Genomic DNA, 18,927 nt, shown 5'->3' on the forward strand with positions numbered 1-18,927 from the left:
TATCTATGACAAGATCGGAAGATAGGACTGATCACTTGTGCGGGATATAAATGTATATTTGTGAAAAAGCAAAGGTTGATTACATTGTCAATGTCACCACCTTCCATCACAATGACATGATGGAGAGTGTGGGGAGGTAAATGGACAGTTTTAATTTATTCTGACTGTTTTGTAGATAGAATACCTGGTCTACTATCCACTGTTTTGTGTGAATGCATTGGGTGAACCATTTGGGTGGAACTATTACTAGTTCTGGAGTAAAAGTCTTGAGTAGTACAAGTGGGATTTTGATGGGACTCAAATCTTCTATTACATCCAGGAGACTGAGATGTTTGCACTGTTCATATTTTAACCACAACACTATACGCATTAAAATTAATCTTTGGACTTTGCTACTGACTATCATTCATCATTGCATCAGTATTTATGAACAATGGTCAGTTTTAGTGTGATGTTAAGTCCTTGCTTCTTTGCTTGTAACTTCCATTTCCAACTTAGTGGTTGAATCCACATAAACTTCCAAGATGAGATAATTATGCAGCTCAGTGTTTTCATTGATATCATCAGTTGTATTTTCAAGTGCTCAAGATTTGACTTCCTCATCCCTTAGTCCAGATATGACCCTCTTCATCCCACAAGCTTCCCAAGACAGAGGGAATGCATCCAGTGGGATAGGCTCATTTGAGCTTTAACAATAACAATTTTGTGCAGATTTGATGGATCTTTGAAAAAAAATCTGTAAATTTTGGGATAGTTGATAAAAACATTAGTACATGGCTTGACTATAAAGCCATGAAAACAAATGTCTTAATATTTTATCTCGAGTATCTATATGTAACACATTAATATCACTCTGATATCTGTTTCCTGGAACCATATGTCAGAACTCATATTGTTTCAGACACAAAACTATTGGGAAAGTAAAACACACAAGAAATTTACAATGTAATTAAATATTTCGAAATACAACTTCTTTCTTTTGTGTGGTTTCCACCTTTTATCTCCCTTTCAATGTCATCTTCAAAATATAGGAAGCAACCAAGTTTTACCTTCACTTCATGACCATGATCTGAATGGCAGTATGCTTACTCCGTTGCTGCAGACCCTTTAGTCCACTGACTCAAGGATGACTCTATGTATGAACTATCTGACCTCAATATCTTCTCCCACAACCCTGCAATCTCTTTTCCTTACTAGTACTTAATTTTCATTTTATAACTTTGAAACTCCCTCTTTTACTCCCCAAAGAAGAGCTCAGATAATATTCTGCTGTGTAATAGGTTTTTCATTACTACTTTTGATTTTGGTTTTCCAATAACCTTGATTCTCTATGTTCAGTTGCATGACTCTCCTGACAATGAGAACAGCTTTACTCTAGTTACTTTAGTTACTCTAGTTACACTTCACAGTTCCTTCTCCTGGCTACACCTTAACTTCCTCACTTCAGAGAGAAACAATACACAACACTGAAGATCATTATCCATTGAATTCTTCTGGATTATCTCTTCAGCACTTATGATTCTCCATATCTACTGGGATAATTTCTCACTTTGAGCCGATATTGATAAACTGGAAGAAGAGACTGATTTTACTGTAGCCAAATTTGCTGATGATGCAAAACTAAGTGGGTAGGTGGTCGTAAGGAGAAAAGGGAGATATAGATAGGTTAAGTGAGAAAATGTAAGTTTATTAATTTTGGAAGTGTTATGTCCGTAGCCCCCTCCTTTGTGAGAATCGCAAGATCACTGTTGGGTTGGGTCAAGGGGCCCAGGAAATGAGAGGGGGGATGTGCAGTATGTCTTGTTTCCCCGGCGATGTAAAGCTACCGGACATGGCCATTGTCTCTTGGAGACCAATTTGAGGATTGAGATACTATGCTACGTGAATGCCCTCAGGCAAAGTGGGCTGGTTGAGGGAGAGATTGCATCACCCCCAACCTGATTGACATCTACGACCCTGCGAGTCTGGATAAAAGAGGGTCTGTAGGAACAGCCCCTCAGACGCACCAGAAGAAACGTTAAGTGACCACGTAACAGCAGGAAGTCATCTGAAGGAGGCCACGTGTGTTCAGTTCCGTTGCTGGAATTGGTGGCTGGAACCACGGAAAACGGCTTTTAGCTAACAACGGGGAAACCCACTCCCCTGTCTCAATGGATTGGCATCATAAAAGACCTGGGCAAGTTTAAACCGCCTCGCTCTTAAACCCAAAAACGCTGCAGCTTGAACGAACAAACAGTGACTGTTAGCTTTCCATCGGACAATACATTATTCCCTAGACAACGATAGAGCTATTTCTTATTGGTTATTATTATACCATTATACCCGCGCTTTAGATTTAGTATTGACGACGTATATTATCTGTATGTTTGCATTAATCTTATTTTTGTGCCCTTAATGAATAAATACTTTTAAAAATAGTACCATCAGACTTCAACGGACCTCTCTATCTTTGCTGGTAAGTGATCCAGTTATGGGATTTCGTAACAGAAGAGAGAAAGAAAAATTTAAATAGAATCAACCTGTTGTGGTATAATTGGAGCTTGAGGTCCTATTATACAAAGTCAAGGGTTGACGTGCAGATATAGCAAGTGAAACTGCCTTCCTGATTTGACACCATCTTGGATTTGGCCTATGACAGTGGTGTCATCAGCAAACTTAAATAAGGCATTGGAGTTGGTCTTATTCACCTGTGCTGATGGAGACAGTGGAAGAGATGTTGTTGCCTGTCCAAACTGACTGTAGTCTGTGACAGCTGTGGTGTATTCATGCAGATTCACAGATGACGTCTTAAACATGTCCCAGTCCAATGACTCGAAGCAATCCCATAGCTGCTCCTTTCCCCCCTGCTATCACCTCTTCATTGTCTTAATCTTTGGAGCCTTGCCCTTTATTCTTTGCCAATATGCAGGTAGGAGAAGGACAGCCAACTGATCAGATTTCCCAAAGTACAGTCTGGGCATGGAACAGTAGGCATTCCTTATCTTAGTACAGCAGAGGTCCAGTGTGTTGAGACCTCTAGTGCTGTAGGTTATATGATTATAGTAATTGGACAGGGATTCCTTCCAACACACCTGACTGAAATCACTGACTATGATTTGAAGTGCATTGGAGTGAACTGTTTCTTGTTTGGTGATGGCATCGTGCAGTTTCTCAAATGCCTGACTGCAGTTGGCCTATGGTGCTATGTAAACTGCAGTCAGGATCATGGAGGAGAATAAGAGATTTGCATGAAGTATGAGGGGAATTGATAAGGTGCATGCTGAGAAGATGTTTCTCCTAATGGAGGTATTTGGTGGCAGGGTTTCAGGATTTAATATGGAAGGGAGAAGGAATTTTGTTCCTTAGATGATTGAGATCCTTTGGAATACACAATCCCAGGGTTAAAATATTCACTTTATAATTTCTTGTCAGATACTCCTGCACATACTGTAAATACTCTCAGAGGTTTCTATATTAGGTACCCCTATACACCTCCTTGTTAATGCAAATATCTAATCAGCCAATCATGTGGCAGCAGCTCAATGCTCGAAAGTATGCAGACATGGTCAGAGGTGAGCTGTCATGGATATGGGTTCAATTTCAACACCTAAGGAAAGTTTGGGTCAGTACATGGACGGGAGGGAAACACAGAGCTATGGCCCAGGTGCAAGTCAATGCATTTAGGCAGCATAATAGTTTGGTATAGACTAGATGGACTGAAGGGCCTGTTTTTGTGCTCAGGTGCTTGATAATTCTATGAATCTATATACACTGCACATTATATCATCTTTACTTATATTTCCTAATGTATTTCTAGCATTAAATTCAATCTTTTAACCTTCTGCCAGCTTGAATCTATTTAGTATGTTGCTATCCTCCTCATGGTTCATTAGATCTCCAAGTTTTGTGCCCTTTGCAAATGTAGAAATTCTTTGTCGTACATCCAAGATTAATTTAATAATATATTTTAAAACAAACTGGCTGTAGACCTAACTCCTGGGGATTTTCACTGCTTTTGCCAGACCTAGTGTGTTTATCACCGTTTGAAGCAGGCACGGAGAGTTCAGGTGCTCACTCCCTGACGGACGTATTTATATCTGCCCTGTGCTCTGTTTACTAGGTCATTCTCTAGGAGAGGGAGAACTAGAAATCCTTATGAATTTCATCATTATTAAGGAACCTCACCATCCATGAGATGCCCTCTTCTCATGACTACCATCAGGGAGGAGATACAGGGTCCTAAGGACACATACACGGCATTTTAGAAACAGGTTCTTCTCCTCTGCATTAGATTTCTGAATGGTCCATGAACCCATAAGCACTACCTTGTTATTTCGCTCTCTTTTTCATTATGTTATATATTTCTTATTGTAACTAATAGCAATTTGTATGTATTGTGCTGTACTACTGCAGCAAAACAACAGCTTCCATGACATATGTCAGTGATAATAAACCTGAATCTGATTTCCTTGCTTATTTGAAATGTATGCTCGATGCACCAAAAGTATTCTTTTACTCGTCACAAGAGAAACGACCCAGCTGTGAAGCAATATAATTTGCAGTTTACAAAGTGCAGCTGAAGTAATAATCAGAAGCACTCACATGTTGCCAGTCATCCAGAATGACAGGTTTGTATCTCAGAAAGTACTTGAGGGGCATGGTATCTGGCTCAGGCCATGACAGTGGATTCCTCCATTTCACTTCCAGTCTGCTCGGGGAGTCAGGAATTGTATTTACTTCAATTATCTCTGGAGGGTCTGGTTTCACTAGAAAGAAAAAAAGAGTCAAATAAGCTTTTTGCTTGCAGTGCTTGATGCTTGAAAGAAAGGTGAATTTCAATGTCAGGCCTGGAAAACTGAAAGGAATATTTTACAGCACATACAGAAATAACCATGGGATGATCTTCGTCCTTTCATCTTCTGCTTTGTTATAAGTGAAAACATGTTCCCTTTCTAATTCATTAACACACCACGCAGCATGGCGTGACTTTGAAATCCACATAAATTTAGAAATCTCTATGTTTCAAAAGGATTTTTTACTTGGTTAACTACCCGATATTTTGTAGACACTTTTACAGTTAGTGTTCTTTGCCAAGGCACAGGTTAATACTGCTGATAACCGTCATCCTTTTGTTGGTGTGTATTTCTGTTGTCATGGTAATGTTCTAGGCTACTCAATCCCTCCAGTCTATACAATACTCAGATCAGACTCCTCTTAATTCAGTTGCATTTACCACATTTGTTCTGTACTTTGCCTAATAAACCTCTACCAATCTATCATATCTATGATATCAATCTCTTGAGATCTTCCATCAAACCAGCATGGAAGGCATCTTGAATGACAGTGTCCAAGATTTTTACTTAAAAGAAGGCCTGCTCCCCCACATCACTTCTTAATCATGCTGATCAACAGCTCCATCCATTAACCTACCATACTACCCCTAAATACATATCATCTAGTGTTACTTATGTTTTATAGTACTGCTTTTAGATTTTACACTTATTCTTCTTCAGATACAAAAGTATAAAAGAGAGGCAAGTAGATATCAGACTGTTGGAAAATGATGCTGGAGAGTTGGTAATGGGGGTCAAGGAAATAGCAGACAAAATTAATAAGTATTTCGCAACAGTCGCTAGCTGTGGAAATCACTAGCAGTATGGTGGCAATTCCAAGTTTCAGGGGTTATGAAGTGTGTGAAGTTACCATTTCTCTAGAGAAGGTTCTTAGGAAACTGAAAGGTCTGAAGCTAGATAAGTCACCTGGACCAGATGGGGTAGACCCCAGGGTTCTGAAAAAGGTGGCTGAAGAGATTGTAGAGGCATGGTAATGATCTTTCAAGAATCATTAGATTCTGGAATGGTTCCAGAAGACTAGAAAATTGCAAGTATCACTCCACTCTTCAAGAAGGCAGAGAGGCAGAAGAAGGGAAACTATGGACCAGTTAGTCTGACCTCAATGGTTGGGCAGATGTTGGAGTCGATTATTAAGGATGAGGTCTCAGGTTACTTGGAAGCACATGATAAAGTAGGCCATAATCAGCGTGGTTTCCTCAAGGGAAAATCTTAGACCTTAGGAACATAAGACATGGGAGCAGAATTAGGCCATCTGGCCCATCGAGTCTGTTCTGTCATTCAATCTTGACCGATCCTTTTCTCAATCTCCTCCTCAAACCTAGTTACTGGCCTTCTCCCCATAACCTTTGATGCCATGTCATCAATCTCTGCCGTAAATACACCCAATGACCTGGCCTCCACAGATGAACGTGGAAACAAATTCTACAAATTCACCACCCTTTGGCTAAAGAAATTTCTCTGCATCTCTGTTTTGAAAGGGCGCCCCTCTATCCTGAGGCTGTGCCCTCTTGTCCCAGACTCTCTCACCATGTGAAACATCCTTTCCACATCTACTCTGTCTAGGCCTTTCAACATTCGAAAGGTTTCAATGAGATCCCCCCTCATCCTTCTGTATTACAGCGAGTACAGACCCAAAGCCATCTCTTAGACATTGAACACTTGAGCTCACTCACTTGAGCTCCATTACCAACCTGAACTTCCCAATCGACCTTCATGTTAAAATCTCCCATGACCACCATAACATTTCCCTTTTGACTCACCATTTCTATTTCCTGCTGTAACCTGTGGTCCACCTCCCAGCCATTGTTGGAAGACCTGTATACAATTGCCATCAACGTCCTTTTACCCTTGCAGTTTCTTATAAGAACCCAGAAGGATTCAACATCTTCTGATCCTATGTCACACCTTTCTACTGATTTGATGCCATTCTTTACAAATAGAGCCACACCACCCGCTCTGCCTATCTTTCTACCCCTCTGATATAATGCGTAACCTTGGACATTCAGCTCCCAACTACAACCCTCCTTCAGCCACAATTCAGTGATGGCCATAACATTTTACCTGGCAATCTGTGATATCGCAACAAGATCATCCACCTTATTTCTTATACTACGTGCATTTAGATGCAACACCTTTGATAATGTATTTGCTGTCCTTTCTGACTCTGCATCCCTGATGATTTGATACTCAGCCAGTTGGCTGCAACTAAGTCCCATCACCTGCCTGCCATCCTAACAATCTGACTGCATGCTATCTTTACTTTTTTACCATCCGTCCTTTCCTGAGTCCCTTCACTCCGGTTCCTACCCCTGTGCCAAGTTAGTTTAAACTCTCCCCAACAGCTCTAACAAACCTGCCCGCGAGAATATTGGTCTCCTTGATTCAGGTGCAACTGATCACTTTTGAACAGGTCATACCTCCCTTAGAAGAGATCCCAATTATTCAAGAACCTGAAGCCCTGCCCCCTGCACCAACTTCTCAGACAAAACTTGCCTGACAAATCTGTGGGAATTCTTTGAAGAAATAACAAGCAGGATTGACAAAGGAGAATCAGTTGATTTTGTGCACTTGGATTTTCAGAAGGCCTTAGGCAAGGTACCACACATGAGGCTACTTGACAAGCTACGAACCCATGATATCATAGGAAATACTCTAGCATGGATAAAGCAGTGGCTGATGAGCAGGTGGCAAAGAGTGGGAATAAAGGAAGCCTATTCTGGTTGGCTGCCAATGACTAGTGGTGCTCCACAACGGTCTGTGTTGGGAGCAATTCATTTGACGTTATATGTCAATGATTTGGATGATGGAATTGATGGCTCTGTCACAAAGTTTGCAGATGATATGAAGATAGGTGGAGGGGCAGGTAGTTTTGAGGAAGTAGAGAGGCTACGGAAGGACTTACGACAAATCAGAAGAATGGACAAAGAAGTGACAGATGGAATACAGTGTTGGGAAGTGTATGGTCCTGCACTTTGGTAGAATTGAAAGTGTAGACTATTTTCTAAATGGAGAGAAAATACAAAAAACTGAGGTATAAAGGGACTTGGGAGTTTTTGTGCAGGATTCCCTAAAGGTTAATTTGCAGGTTGAGTCTGTGGTGAGGAAGGCAAAAGTGATATTAGCATTAATTTCAAGTGGGCTAGAATATAACAGCAGGGGTATAATGTTTAGACTTTGTAAAGCACTGGTGAGACATTACTTGGAGTATTGTAAGCAGTTTTTGGCCCCTTGTCTTAGAAGGAATGTGCTGAAACTGGTAAGTGTTCAAGATTGAATGGCTTGTCATATGAAGAGCGTTTGATGGTTCTGGGCCTGTATTCACTGGAATTCAGAAAAATGACGGATAACCTCATTGAAGCCTATCGGATGGTGAAGGGCCTATCGGATATGGAGAGGAAGTTTCCTATGGTGGGACAGTCTAAGAGCAGAGGGCACAGCCTCAAAATAGAGGGGTGTTCTTTTAGAGCAGAGATGAGGAGGAATTTCATTAGCCAGAGAGTGGTGAATCTGTGGAATTAATTGCCTTTTGCAGCCAAGTCTTTATGTATATTTGAAACAGAGGTTGATAGATTCTTGATTGGTCAGGGCGTGAAGGGATATGGGGAGAAGACAGGAGATTGGGGCTGGAAGGGAAATTGGATCAGCCATGATGAAATGGCAGAGCAGACTCCTTGTGCCAAATGGCTGAATTCTGCTCCTATGTCTTATGGCCTTATATTTATATTTATTATGATTTTTAAAAAAATTTCGTGTTCTTTAGGCTTGTGCTTTTTTATGCTGCATCAGATCTGGAGTAACAATAATTTCATTCTCCCTTCCACTAGTGCGCTGAAGAAAGAAAGTAAACTGCCTTAAATCTTGAATCACTCTAATTTTGTTTTCCTGCCTTGTCAGACTTGGTGTGTAGATTTTAGCATCGTAAGTATATAGACCCAGCTAGAGGATTTTGGTTTCTTGTCATCAAAGCAAAACCGCTCAAAACTGAAGTTTGTTCAAATTTCAGAAATGTGTTGAAGATGATAAGCAGAGAATGTCATCATGGTTGAATGTTAGAAATTAAAACAAAGCTGATCATGAAGTGTGGGGCTATCTTTGCTCCTCAGTCGATCCTACCATTGTGGGCAACGATGGCAAGTGGGAAGGACACTGTTGTCTTCCAGCTAAATCTCACAAATATGCGTCTGACAATACAGTGTCAATAGTCCCCCCCAATTTTAGGGAATGGGACCGCAGATATTCAGCGTAGTTGACCAAGATAGGTCAGAAATACGTTTTTTTTAAGGAGAACAAACTCAAATGTCAACTATGTTTGGAACAAATTCACAACAGCAGGACTATTACAGCAAGTAGAATCACAAATGCTAGGAAATTGGGATTTCAAGAGTGAAGTGGTAAATTTGACTTCGGGTTAGTTCTCAGAGCCAACAGCAAATGAACATCTAAGCTGACCTTACATCCACATCAGGAATCTATCTCCAATCCAGGATCAAAAGAAGTCCCTTCAAATTTAGGAATCAGACCTATTGGGAGGGATCCCCCGCCTGATTGGATACCTGGATATTTGAATCAGCTGAGAGGGGCACTGTCAATGAACGATGTTGCAAATTGTGTTCAAACCCCACTTCAGGGAGAGGTTCCAGTGTGCAACTCTGAATGCATGCCCCTCACCCATGTCCCACCCATGCTGTGTAACCTTCCCTGTTATCATTCAGATTCATCTGTGAGAATGATGTCATTTGCACTTACTAGTTATGAAGAAAACAGCAATGTTTTTGAAAGCCTTCAGTGTTAATTTTCTGATATTATGTAGTTTAAAAGTGACTGGCAGAGGTTTCCATTCAAGATGAACATAAAAGCTCACAAGGTTGCCTCTTTCTGCAGAGTTCAGTTTTTTATAGTTCTGTGCAATTCTATACACCAGATAATTTTTCAGACCAGTTTACATATTTAGTACTCACTCAGAATTCTGCAAATCATCACTATGCACAGCCATAGCTTCTACTGTTTAAGATTCAAGGTTGTTTAATGTCATTTCCAGTAAACAAGTGTAAAGCAGAATGAAATATTTGTTACTCTGGATCCAATATAGCACAAAAAAACCATAATAAGATAAAGAACACAATAATAATAAAGATATCAAAGATACATATACATAGATTAATATTATCTCCATAGAGTGACACTAGGCACAGGAGTGTCTGTACATAAAGTGACTGATAGGAAATGATCAAGTAGTGGTGGTTGGGAATATGGCAACTGGGTTAGCTGGTGGGTGGAGGTGTTGATCAGCCTTTTTGCTTGGGAAAGGAATTGTCTTTGAGTGTGGTGCAACACACAGCTCGAACCATATCATCAAGTTCGCCGATGACACCACCCTGGTGGGTCTCATCAGCACGAACAATGAGTCAGCTTACAGAGAGGAGGTGTAGCGGCTAACGGACTGATGCAGAGCCAACAACCTGTCTCTTAATGTGAACAAAACAAAAGAGATGGTTGTTTGACTTCAGGAGGGCACGGAGCGACCACTCCCCACTGAACATTGATGGCTCCTCGGTAGAGATCGTAAACAGCACCAAATTTCTTGGTGTTCACCTGACGGAGAATCTCACCTGGTCCCTCAACACCAGCTCCATAGCAAAGAAAGCCCAGCAGCATCTCTACTTTCTGTGAAGGCTGAGGAAAGTCCATCTCCCACCCCCCATCCTCATCACATTCTACAGGGGTTGTATTGAGAGCATCCTGAGCAACTGCATGACTGCCTGGTTCGAAAATTGCACCATCTCGGATCATAAGACCCTGCAGCGGATAGTGAGGTCAGCTGAGTAGATTATCAGGGTCTTTCTTTCTGCCATCACGGACATTTACACTACACGCTGCATCCGCAAAGGAAACAGCATTATGAAGGACCCCATGCACCCCTCATACAATCTCTTCTCCCTCCTGCCGTCTGGGAAAAGGCTCCGAAGCATTCGGGCTCTCACAACCAGACTATGTAACAGTTTCTTCCCTCAAGCTATCAGACTCCTCAATACCCGAAGCCTGGACTGACACCTTGCCCTACTGTCCTGTTTATTATTTATTGTAATGCCTGCACTGTTTTTGTGCACTTTACGCAGTCCAGTGTAGGTCTGTGGTCTAGTGTAGCTTTCTCTGTGTTTTTTTTTATTACGTAGTTCAGTCTAGTTTCTTGTACTGTGTCATGTAAACCGTAGTCCTGAAAAACGTTGTCTCATTTTTACTATGCACTGTACCAGCAGTTATGGTCGAAATGACAACAAAAGTTGACTTGACTTGGCTTGACTTGATTTGGTCCTGGCATTAATACTACGTAGACACCTCCTGAATGGGAGTGGGACAAAGTCCATGAGTAGGCTGCGTGGGATCCTTCATGATGTTACTGGCCCTTTTCCAGCACCTTTCTGAATATATGTCATTGATGGTGGTTAGGCTGGTGCCAGTGATATGTTGGACAGTTTTAAGTATGTGCTCTAGAGTCGTCCTGTCTGCTGCAGTCCAGGTTCCATACTGTGCAGTGATGCAGCTTGTTAAGGTGCCCTGTACTCCGCAGTTGTATAATGACATGAGTATGGATGTGCATAGACCAGCTGTCTTCAGCTTTCTCAGAAAGTGGAGATGTTGGTGAGCCTTCCTGATTGTTTAGAATATGTTCTGGAACCATGAGAATTTGTGCAAGATGTGCACTCCCAGGAGTTTGAAACTGCTCATAGTTTCTACTGCTGTGCCACCGATGTAAAGTAAGGTGTGAGTGTCCTGAAGTCAATAACCATCTTCTTTGCCTTGTTGACATTGAGGAAGAGGTTATTTGCCAGGCACTAGGCCTTGCGCTCTTCCACCTCCTCCCTGCAGGCTCTCTCATCATTGCTGATGATGAGCCCCACCACTACTGGTGTGTCATCAGCAAACTTGACAACGTGATTACTGGGTGTTTGGCCGTGCAGTCGTATATGAGCATGGTGTACAGCAATGGGCTCAGCACACAGCTCTGTGTGAGGATGATGGGGAGGGAGGAGCGGTTGACCATCCTAACCATCAGAAACCACTTCTTTAAATTACTTGAGTTCAAAACTCCTTAGTTGCTCTGGCTGTATTCAAAACCACGTTTCTGGATAGTTGGTCCTTGAACACTTGTTGCCTATTTTGTAAGTAACTCTTATGTTATTGTGCCCCATCATAATCTTACAAGATCATCATGAATTTTACCAACAACACACACAAAATGCTGGTGGAACACAGCAGGCCAGGCAGCATCGATAGGGAGAAGCGCTGTCGACGTTTCGGGCCGAGACCCTTCGTCAGGACTAGAATTTTACCAATGTTTTTAACTTCCATATATTACAAATATTCAATGTAACTTTCAGTTTAGTTGCACAGCTGAACATTACCTATGGAAATCTCATTGAATGAAATGGTGGAGGAGTTGGAACCCAGTGCGTTCCTTGCTGTCACTGTCACTGTGTACTTGCTTGTAGAAAACATTTCTGGAAACTTTATGTTGCACCTGTTCTTGTGGTTGGCTCCCTTAATGGTCTCAATTTCCTTATCCCCAAGTCTGTGGAAACCAGATGCAGTCAATGAGAAACAGTAATTTTGTGCAAGCCATTGCAGTTTTTATATAAGATAGAAATTTCAATTAATTTCAATTTTATTATCTTTAATGTGAGTTAAGATCATAACCAACTTAATTCACATAACTCACGAGCAAGCTCATTAACACAACATGGCAAAATTCACTCAGTAGCCACTTTATGGATGTGGAAACCATAGAGACAGTGCAGAGGAGATTTACAAGGATGTTGCCTAGATTGGGGAGCATGCCTTATGAAAATATGTTGAGTGAACTCAGCCTTTTCTCCTTGGAGCGATGGAGGATGAAAGGTGACCTGATAGAGGTGTATAAGATGATGAGAGGCATTGATCATGTGGATAGTCAGAGGCTTTTTCCCAGGGCTGAAATGTTTGCCACAAGAGGGCACAGGTTTAAGGTATTGGGTAGTAAATACAGAGGAGATGTCAGGGGTAAGTTTTTTACTCAGAGAATGGTGAGTGCATGAAATGGGCTGCCGGCAATGGTGGTGGAGGTGGATACGATAGGGTCTTTTAAGAGACTTTTAGATAGGTACATGGAGCTTAGAAAAATAGAGGGATATGGGTAAGCCTAGTAATTTCTAAGGTAGGGACATGTTCGACACCAGTTTGTGGGCCGAAGGGCCTGTATTATGCTGTAGGTTTTCTACGTTTCTGTGTTTCTATTAGGTACCTACTAAACTTAATAAGGTGATTACCTAGCATATGTTTATGGTTTTCTGCCCATCCACTTCAAGGTTCATTGTGTTGGGCATTCAGTGATTCTTTTTGGACATCACTGCTGATAATGTGTGGTTTTTTGAGTTACTGTTGCCTTCCTGTCAGCTTGAACCAGCCTGGCCATTCTTCCTCTGATCTCTCTCCTTTACAAGAGATTCTCAGCTCACAGAACTGCTGCTCACTAGATGTTTCTTTATTTTATGCACCATTCTCTGTAAACTCTGGAAACTGCTGTGCATGAAAAGCCCAGAAGATCAGTGGTTTCTGAGATACTCAAAATGCCCTGTCCGGCACCAACAATCATTCCATGGTCAAAGGCACTTACATCGCATTTCTTCTCCATTCTGATGCTTTGACTGAACCATAACTGAACCTCTTGACTGCATCTGTATCTTTTTACACTTTGAGTTGCTGCCACATGTTTGGCCGATTAGATATTTGCATTAATGAGCAGGTGTACGGGTGTACATATGAAAGTGGCCACTGTGTATTAACCATAAAACAATTTTTTTTTCCTGTGAGTGTGCTCAGCGTGATGCCAATTTATTCAGATCAATGAAGTTTTATATCCAAACAGACCTATCATAGAATTTTCTAAAGATTAATCCCCCTTGCCTAGGTTATACATTTACTGTATGTGTGTTCTGTGGTTGAAAAGGTCACTACCATTTTTCAAACATGTATTAAAATAAACCATGTTGATTGTTCATTATATAGCAGATTGGCTCTAGTAACAGAAGTTTAGTCAGGATTCAAACTATAATCCTCTCGGAGATGTGAGGCGAGATATAGGCTTTTATTCGCTGGAAGAGAGCAGTCAGCAGCAAGAGATCCCCACACAACATCCTGGAGACTGAGGGAGGAGCCGTGCCTCCAATCGCCTTTATACAGGGGTCTGTGGGAGGAGCCACAGGAGCAGTCAGCGGGGTTGGGTGGTGGGGGGGGGGGGGGGGGGGGTTGTCCAGACAGGTATATGTAATTCACCACAAATCCTACTTCTGCAAGATGATCGTGTTAATATTGCCTCGCTCATATTTAGATAGAACCAACCCTTGCAATGAGACATGACTGGAAATGGCATTATTTTATTCAACCTCTTTGTGACTGACAACATACACTAAGTGATGTTATCTTTCTCAGAGAATTTCATTAAGTGCTGGGTGGTGTGGGGAGTGGGTGTGAAGTCTTGCGTGGGGACAACATTGTTTCTTAGAGAAAAATATTGAGAGCTTGCTGCCCAGGAAGAGCAATATTTGTGTTAATTTTAATATCTGGTTAGCTCTTCATGATTTTTTGCTGCTCCAATAGAGATAGCCTTGAGAAACAATATGGTTCTCTACACATTCTAATATAGAAGATTTCAAAGCTCAATGTGGTAAGTATGTTTATTATCAAGGTACATATATGTCATCATTTACAACCCTGAGATTCATTTTCTTGCAGGTATTCTCAATAAATGTATAATTAAGTAGTAACCATAATAGAATCAATGAAAGACCATTTGTCTTTTGTTCAACCAGTGTGCAAAAGACAACAAACTGTGCAAATACAAAAAGAAAGAAATAATAATAAATAAATAAGCAAGAAATATCAAGAACATGAGATGAAGAACGAAGGTTTAAAATGGTGTTTAAATTGCTTTTTCAGTATGGTTTGTATGTGCGGAGAGAATATTTCTTAGTTAGATATAACCTACTTCAGACAGAGGATAACAGTGTCTTATTCAGAAGTTCTGAGTCTTCAGAATTTTCTTTCTCAGAGAGCTGTGAAAGCTTTCATTGAATATATTCAAGGCCAAGATCGACAGATTTTAGGTCTATAGAGAAGTCAAGGGTTATGGGGAACAGGCAGGAAAATAGAGCAAAGGCCAAGATCAGATCATCTATTATCCTACTGAATGGCACAGAAGGTCCAATGGACAAGGGGCTTACTCCTGAACAGTTTAGTTTTGAAACTAAATGAGAAATGTTTGATACAAGAGATTCTGCAGATGCTGAAAATCCTGAGAACACACACAAATCCCTGGAGGAACTTAGCAAGTTAGGCAGCATCTAGAGAGAGAATTAAACAGTGGAATTTTCAGGCTGATTCCCCTGATCAGGACTGGAACGGCTTTTCCCTTCCTCTGCGGCCCTGAGGAGATGTCTCAGCCCAAAGTGGCAACTGTTTACTCACCTTCACGGGTGCTGCCTGATTTGCTAAGCTCCTCCTGTACTTTGTGGGCATTGCCCAAAAATTGTTAAAGGACTTATCAACATAGTATCTCAGTCCATGGTTTCCTTGTAACTTTTTAAGAAAACATATTTGTAACGTGTGAGAATAACAAATTATTCCATAAGTAACACTTTGATTATTGAAAAGGAGGTGGATAAAGAACTAGCAGTATATAGCATAGTGGTTAGGGTAACACTATTACAGGGATCAGTTCTGCCGCCATTTGGGAAGAGTTTGTATATTCTCCCTGTGACTTTGTGGGTTTCCTCCAGATGCTCCAATTTCCACTCTACTTCTAAAGACGTGTGGATTAGTAGGTTAATTGGTCACAGAGGTATAATTAGGTATTGCGGGCTCGTTGGGCCGGAAGGTAACATTACCATGCTGTATCTCTACACAAATAAAAGTTCAGTATGTAAGCTGCTAGGTTTAGGTCTATACCAATATGTTGCTAAGTATCTGAGAGAGGATGTTAATCTAATGGCAGCATAGCTATTTGATAAACCATCATAATATGGACCTGATTTATAGAAAGATCAATAAGGGAAAACAGACATATGATATTGAACTTGTTCATCCTGGGCATAAAATTGGTTTGCATGTTTCAGGCTACCTGTTGTGCGTTCACTTATCACAGTAAGCTAGTCGTCCACAACAGAGTTGATAGCAATACCATTGTTTTAGCAAAATGAGGCATGACAGCAGTTACATAGAAATATAAACATACCCTCACATGCTCAGGATTCTGTTGCTTTCAAAGTTTAAGAACTGCAGCTTTAAAGAGATGATGATTTCTACAGATGTGGTCATAAAATTGCTTCTAATCAGATGTTGGAACTGAGTTGATTCTCCAGGTAATCAAAAGCTTAAAGCAGGCAGGCATCCCTCCAGAGAACTGTCAAAGGAGCCTGGCTTATTCTTAGAAGCTGGATAAAGTGACGACTGGGAGTTGGGGTTCTCTTCATGTCACTGGTAGATATCTCTGCAAATCAGTGCCTAGGTAAGGAAAGTGATGCCAGCTAGAGATGCACACCAACACTAAGGTAAGCTCTCAGACGGGTAAGAACCTGTTTGTACAACTGTATTTAATGGTTCTTCTCAAACAAATCTACCGCACTAGTTTGCTCTATTTGCACTACATTTTTTTACTTTTCTTATTGTAACTTATAGTAATTTTTTATGTATTGCACTGTACAGCTGCCACAACACAACAAATTTCATGGCATATGTCAGTAATAATAAACCTGATTCTGATTCCGTTCTGAAGTATTTGTGAACATTTCCTCCCAGGCAAATACAAATGCCACATTTTTTCCATTTGATAATATTTAGTTTAGAAACTCTCTCACACTCTTAAGAACTCTCACTGATAATAACCGTGTAGTTGCTTGAAAATGAATTAAAAAATCATGGCAAAATTTTATATCCAAATGCAAAATGTTTAGCATGTAATTATGACTTCATTTGCATGTTGCTTGCCCATTAATGCAGTTCTTTAAAATTGTTGTTACCATCATTCGGCTTTGAGAAACATTAGAAACAAAAGAAAACTATAAATCGCAAATACATTTAGCTTCCTGTGGTCTCTCCTGAATGTACTATGGGTGTCAGCATTGTTGAGGAATGACCTTGATGCAGTGATTTGCATTGAAAAGCATTTACATTCTTGGCACCAGATTGGCTTCAAATGGAAATTAACATTTTGTATGCATAATTCAAACTCAGAAACCCACAGGATAATGATCATCTAGCAGACAGCACACTATGTCCCATCAGCCAGAAGTGTGCTACATGTGGGAATATGGGGCTGCATTACCCCCCATTAACATAGGAGCTGACAGCATCATTAAGCAGTTACATTTGGAAAATATTAATGAAGCAAAGCCAAAGAGGCAGGAAAGTGATTATCACTGTGGCAAAGGAACTGAAAAAAATCCACCCTTTAGGTACCACACTCTTCCAACAACAAAAAAAAGACAGCATTATTTTGAATCACGAAACCATTTCTCAGATTTTAATGAGTGAGAAGGATGTAGTTCACTTTTCTAAATCGGAATCAGAATTAGGTTTAATATCACTAGCATATGTTGTGAAATTTGTTAACTTTGCGGCAGTAGTAAAATGTAATACATAATAGAGAAAAGACTGTAAATTACAGCATGTATCTATATATAAAATAGTTAAATTGAACAAGTAATGCAAACTGGAAGTAAAAAGAAAGTAGCGAGGTAGTATAAAGAGTAAACACGAGGAAATCTGCAGATGCTGGAAATTCAAACAACAACACACACAAAATGCTGGTGGAACACAGCAGGCCAGGCAGCATCTATAGGGAGAAGCACTGTCGACGTTTCGGGCCGAGACGCTTCGTCAGGACTAACCGAAAGGAAAGATAGTAAGAGATTTTAAAGTAGTGGGGGGAGGGGGAAATGCGAAATGGTAGGAGAAGACCGGAGGGGGTGGGATGAAGCTAAGGGCTGGAAAGGTGATTGGCGAAAGTGATACAGAGCTGGAGAAGGGAAAGGATCATGGGACGGGAGGCCTCAGGAGAAAGAAAGGAGGAGGGGGGGGGAAGCACCAGAGGGAAATGGAGTACAGGCAAACAACTAAATATGTCAGGGATGGGGTAAGAAGGGGAGGAGGGGCATTAACGGAAGTACAAGAGCAGGGAGGTTCTACTGCAGTTGTACAAGGCCTTGGTGAGACCGCATCTAGAGTATTGTGTGCAGTTTTGGTCCCCTAATCTGAGGAAAGACATTCTTGCCACAGAGGGAGTACAGAGAAGGTTCACCAGATTGATTCCTGGGATGGCAGGACTTTCATATGAAGAAAGACTGGATCGACTAGGCTTATACTCACTGGAATTTAGAAGATTGAGGGGGGATCTTATTGAAACGTATAAAATTCTAAAGGGATTGAACAGGCTAGATGCAGAAAGATTGTTTCCAATGTTGGGGAAGTCCAGAACGATGGGTCACAGTTTAAGGATAAAGGGGAAGCCTTTTAGGACTGAGATGAGGAAAAACTTCTTCACACAGAGAGTGGTGAATCTGTGGATTTCTCAGCCACAGGAAACAGTAGAGGCCAGTTCATAGGCTATATTTAAGAGGAAGTTAGATATGGCCCTTGTGGCTAAAGGGATCAGGGGGTATGGAGAGAAAACAGGTACAGGGTTCTGAGTTGGATGATCAGCCATGATCATACTGAATGGCGGTGCAGGCTCAAAGGGCCGAATGGCCTACTCCTGCACCTGTTTTCTATGTTTCTATAAGGCTATAAGGCAGGAACATGGAAGCATAAATTGGAAAAAGATGTTCTCAGGGAAATGTACAGAAGAAATGTGGCAAATGTTCAGGGGATATTTGCGTGGGGTTCTGTGTAGATATGTTCCAATGTGACAGGGAAAGAATGGTAGGGTACAGGAATTGTGGTGTTCAAAGGCTGTTGTAAATCTAGTCAAGAAGAAAAGAAGAGCTTACGAAAGGTTCAGAAAACTAGGTAATGATAGAGATCTAGAAGATTATAAGGCTAGCAGGGAGGAGCTTAAGAATGAAAT

At 41.0% G+C, this 18,927-nt stretch overlaps 1 protein-coding gene across 1 annotated transcript in view; it reads right to left on the reverse strand.

Moving 5' to 3' along the window:
• Positions 1-18,927, reverse strand: part of LOC132404955 (ciliary neurotrophic factor receptor subunit alpha-like) — a 318,762-nt gene that overhangs the window by 69,867 nt on the left and 229,968 nt on the right. The window contains exons 6-7 of the mRNA XM_059989574.1: positions 12,236-12,402; positions 4,582-4,745 (exon numbers count right to left, since the gene is read on the reverse strand). Of these exons, the coding sequence (XP_059845557.1) occupies positions 4,582-4,745; positions 12,236-12,402 (331 nt within the window). The remainder of the gene's footprint in view (positions 1-4,581; positions 4,746-12,235; positions 12,403-18,927) is intronic.

This window comes from Hypanus sabinus, chromosome 14 (genome assembly GCF_030144855.1).
Source record: "Hypanus sabinus isolate sHypSab1 chromosome 14, sHypSab1.hap1, whole genome shotgun sequence".
Lineage (NCBI taxonomy): Eukaryota > Metazoa > Chordata > Chondrichthyes > Myliobatiformes > Dasyatidae > Hypanus > Hypanus sabinus.